This window comes from Plutella xylostella, chromosome 15 (genome assembly GCF_932276165.1).
Source record: "Plutella xylostella chromosome 15, ilPluXylo3.1, whole genome shotgun sequence".
In the NCBI taxonomy this organism is placed as follows: domain Eukaryota; kingdom Metazoa; phylum Arthropoda; class Insecta; order Lepidoptera; family Plutellidae; genus Plutella; species Plutella xylostella.
Window position 1 is genome coordinate 10,532,368 of NC_063995.1, and position 4,334 is coordinate 10,536,701.

Genomic DNA, 4,334 nt, shown 5'->3' on the forward strand with positions numbered 1-4,334 from the left:
TCATATTTATTTAATTTTTAATTAATAAAAATTATCTTATCTTAAACATGGTGCATTTTAAACACAGTCTTTCATGCTTATCTTACATTAAAGCTCAAATCTACATACTTCACATCAAGTTATCATCAGTTATGGAGGGAAGCTCGATAATATTGACGAAGGCTCGTACGAGGTGATGATGCGAAGATAGTGTTTTATTATTTTTAGGAAGTATTTTATAAGTATGTATGAATACCTATCTCTTTATTGCAATGTTTATCATCGGGTAAGTATGCAGCACCTAGTGTCTTCGGGGCAGTCGGTGGCTCCCAGGTACCCGAGCTGCGGCCGGCAGGCCTCGTCCAGCGGCACGCAGCGGCCCCCGTGGCGCCGGCAGCGGGTTTCTTTCAGGGATACTGCAAAGGATTGATGATGAACTTATAAGTATAGCGGAAAGTATGGGTCTTGGTCTTGGTTTGTTAAGCTTGGGTCTCTAAGTTTTAATACATGCATAATGCTCACGAATGTAATCCTCGAAAGGGTAGTGATAGGCGACTCTCAAGCGAGCTACCAACTTTTTTGAATGAGTACAATACACTTAGGATACACATCCAGAATCTAGATGTCCGGTTTCCTCACAATGTTTTCGTTCACCGTAAGAGAACATGGTATAATTGGTTTAAGTACCAATTACACTTATTGCATTGCTTATTTTATGATAGGTACCTATATCAAATAATATAATAATTTCATGAATTCACCAATAACAGAACACACACTTTACAATTTTAGACAGTGGAGATAATACCATAATACAATAGGCAGTCATATAATAACGGATCAAATAGATGAAACAAACGTAAAAGCATTACGTATAAAAGGATTATCAAATATTAATTATATCTAGCTTTAGCATATATTATCATCATGAAACATTGAGTGCAAATTACACATAACTAATTACTAAGCACCATTTGGTACTAAGTCTTCCATAATAGAAACGCATGAATTGATAATTTCTCCATCATTGACTTAGTCAAATTAACCTCACTAGGTCAACCGATGACCACTGGACCGACGACCTTAGGCCTTAGATTGGTAACTAAGTATAGGTAATAGTAATGGCTGGATGAGGGAAGCCGGGAAGATTCACAAGACTTATTGGGAGAGAGATTGGATTATAGTTTGGCTGACGATGTCATCGTGTCAACTCGAAGTGCTTGGTGCAACCAGTAGGTTACTCTGAATAAGTATGCGGTGATGAAGAATGACTCCGCTACCTTCAAAGGATTAAGAATCTTATTTACAGGCCGGCAGCTCACTTCTATTCTGTAGTATGGCAGTTATAAACTGTATGAAGAGGTTCTAAAGCTGGGAATCAAGGGATCCGATCGCGCGCGGCAAGAAATGTTCATTTATATACAAAAGGTGCATGCGATCGTCTAATGGATCGCCTGATGTATGATGTAAGGTGCTTAGGTATATCCGGCTAAAATAGAACTCACATTGCTGACAGCACTCGATGCCATCCTTCTGCTGGCGCGGACAAAGCCCGGGGGTGCTGAGCGCCGCGCCCGGGCCGGGCAGTCCGCCAGGGCCGTGCAGAACCCCCCGCCTGTGACGCAGGGCGGCTCCTGACAGATATGAACAGATACTCACACTGCTGACAGCACTCGATGCCGTCCCGCTGCTGGCGGGGACACAGCGGTGCAGTACCCTCCGTCACTGATGCAGGGCGGCTCCTGACTAATATGAACAAACACTCACACTGCTGACAGCACTCGATGCCGTCCCGCTGCTGGCGGGGACACAGCCCGGGGGTGCCCAGCAACGCGCCCGCCGGGCAGTCCGCCAGGGTCGTGCAGAACCCCCCGGCGGTGACGCAGGGCGGCTCCTGGCGGATGGCGTCCAGCTTGCGGACTGTAAGGGGGAGAATTGGTTTTCGTAACGTGCAAGTATCTACGTATGTAAAAACAAAACGAAAATCGGTTAAGCCGTTTGAGAGCTACACTACCACAGACAGATTCTCAGTACACAGATACGTTAAACTGACCCGTCGGGGGTTAATTAACCTTATCGTAAATAGAACCAGCATTTAAGCAGTAGGTTTCTTAAAGAAAGAAAACAGTGTTTTGCTTCAAAGGAGGTAAGGAATGATAATTCTAACAAAGTTTATCTAAATTGGGTACGCACTTCAAAATATGACCGCAGCGGTTAATTGTTGTAGGAGTAAATTTTATAATCCATTATTAAATAAATCTCCTTTAAATTAAGGTAAAGCATACCTACCATATGGCTCTATAAATTCCACTACACCTACCTTTTTTGCCATTCGACCCTCAGCCCAAAAGGTCACTCAAACTGAGAGAAGACAAAGGGATATTTGGGCGATCATTAATACATTTAAAGCAATTCATTACTATTAATTGGCAATACTTAGACCCTCTGAGGGAATTTAATCTATTTTATGAGGTGTCGTGATTGAGTCATTAAAGTCACTGAGGAGTGATTACGAGGATTGATTACTAACCAGAACTCAAATGCAACCTGCTTGGATAAGCAAAGATTACAACATATAATTAATTATATGTTTTATTTTGCTAGATTTTGCGGGAATTTTGAGGTTGTTCAGACTTCCACTTAACTTTGCCTTAGGTTGTAGAAACACAATATAGAAAAACTGGATGCAACAATGCACCTAGATAGTAGTAGATAAGTACAGTAGTTACTATTAGTTAGTTGGTGTGATCGAGTTTGTTAAGTATACATAGTATAGAGTCCTTTTTGCCGATATAGTATCTAGATGACCATCTTGCGATAGAGCAAGAAAATCTCCAAGAGTATTTGAAACTAGCTTTTCCGCGCTATTAGTTGTTGAAAAACATCTAGTATACTTACTGGAATTGGTACTGTATATACTTACGTAGTTTCAGAGCCTATCAATGCAAACAAACAAATACATATTTTCTCTTTATTATACCTAATATTGGTCTAGACATAGACGAAACAATAAACTCACAGTCTTCATCCTTTTGTCGATCCCGCGTGTTGGTTATCTTCCCGCTCACAAAGTCAAGGCACAATAACGTTAGTAAATAAAACGAAACCACTGAACTAATTTTTAAGTTTGCAGAAATTGCGCCCATTTTTCTCGTGCGTTCTTCTTCTATAATGTCACGCTTCACAATGGAAAGGAAAAACCAGGGTACCTGCAGTTGTAACTTTATATAGAACGCTATTGTATAACTTTATGTGATCTGTTTTTTAAACAGTTAAGAATGGTCTTCTTCAGAAAACCTGTTTGTATTTTAACTGTTTGGAATTTGGTCTGATAATATTTTATAATAAAATAAGTCATTGATTTCCGTATTTAATGATATAACAGGTTCCCACACTATGTTTACTTACCGATCAATAAAGCAAGTTAATTAATGTAACAATGTAAACAAAGTAATAATTAATATAATATTCTATATTATTTTTATTCTACTCCTTCTAAAACGGTAAGTAATTATGGTTTTTTATTATCACCTTTCTTTCTTATAATCTGAGGAAGAAATACTTTGATATTTATTTACTTATCTGTAGTTAATTAACAACTGAGAAAAAAGTTGTTACCCTTTGCCCCACGACGCCACAATACTGTACCGCTTCGGGGATAAATAACAACAATAACATTCACGAACACGACTGATTACAAAAACGCAGCCAATAGTCCAACTCACGGATAACCTCATTTCGATTCAGTGAACCAAATTGCTGTGCAAATATCGGTGCGTACTCCCGGGTCGTATCGCGTCGCACATACTGAGTGCACTGCACACACACACCGCGAGCTATGAGCTAATCATTACTTTGCCCTGTGTGTTTTGTCATCGGTTCCGCTAGTAGACAGGTAGAGGCTGAAAGGGATATTCGTACTGGGTTTTAGGATTGGTAGTTGTGAAAGGATCACTGCTGATTAGTGATTAGGTGTTTAGAATCGTAGGTAAGTATTCGGTTTCAAATTATTATATGGAGGACTTGATCTTAGGGCTATGTTGGTGCTCCGAAACATGGTAGGTCAAACCATAAGTAGGATCGTTAATCATTAAAACTGAAATAGTTTTTCATATTCAAGGCATTTATTTGTGTCAATCATACAGAAGCAAGTCATCTCAAAATTTATTCTATTTTATTGGGCGTACAAATAGTAACTCTACCCCGTGCCTCCATCTGTTCTAGCAAGTCAAACAGTCCAACCATACCCTGGAATACTACCGACTTCATACAAGTCATCATTTTATATGGCACATGGCTATAACAGACAGCAGTACGGAGAGAGCAGCCCGAATATCTTTCACACCAATAGCCTC

At 39.8% G+C, this 4,334-nt stretch overlaps 1 protein-coding gene across 1 annotated transcript; it reads right to left on the minus strand.

The window, feature by feature from the left end:
* On the minus strand, positions 1-3,221 carry LOC119691272 (U-scoloptoxin(19)-Sm1a). The gene is made up of 3 exons (XM_048625983.1): positions 2,999-3,221; positions 1,747-1,899; positions 1-395 (listed from the first exon to the last, which is right to left on the minus strand). The coding sequence occupies exons 1-3, from the start codon at positions 3,123-3,125 to the stop codon at positions 259-261; spliced, it is 417 nt and encodes a 138-aa protein (XP_048481940.1). The 5' UTR covers positions 3,126-3,221; the 3' UTR covers positions 1-258.
* Between the last annotated feature and the right edge of the window lie 1,113 nt (positions 3,222-4,334).

What these genes read in the sequence shown, in the direction of transcription:
- LOC119691272 (XM_048625983.1), bottom strand. Translation starts at nt 3,125, where the DNA reads ATGGGCGCAATTTCTGCAAACTTAAAAATTAGTTCAGTGGTTTCGTTT. An exon ending in TCGACAAAAGGATGAAGACT is followed by an intron (nt 1,900 to 2,998) that starts GTGAGTTTATTG and finishes TCCCCCTTACAG; the next exon opens with TCCGCAAGCTGGACGCCATC. An exon ending in CATCGAGTGCTGTCAGCAGT is followed by an intron (nt 396 to 1,746) that starts GTGAGTGTTTGT and finishes AATCCTTTGCAG; the next exon opens with TATCCCTGAAAGAAACCCGC.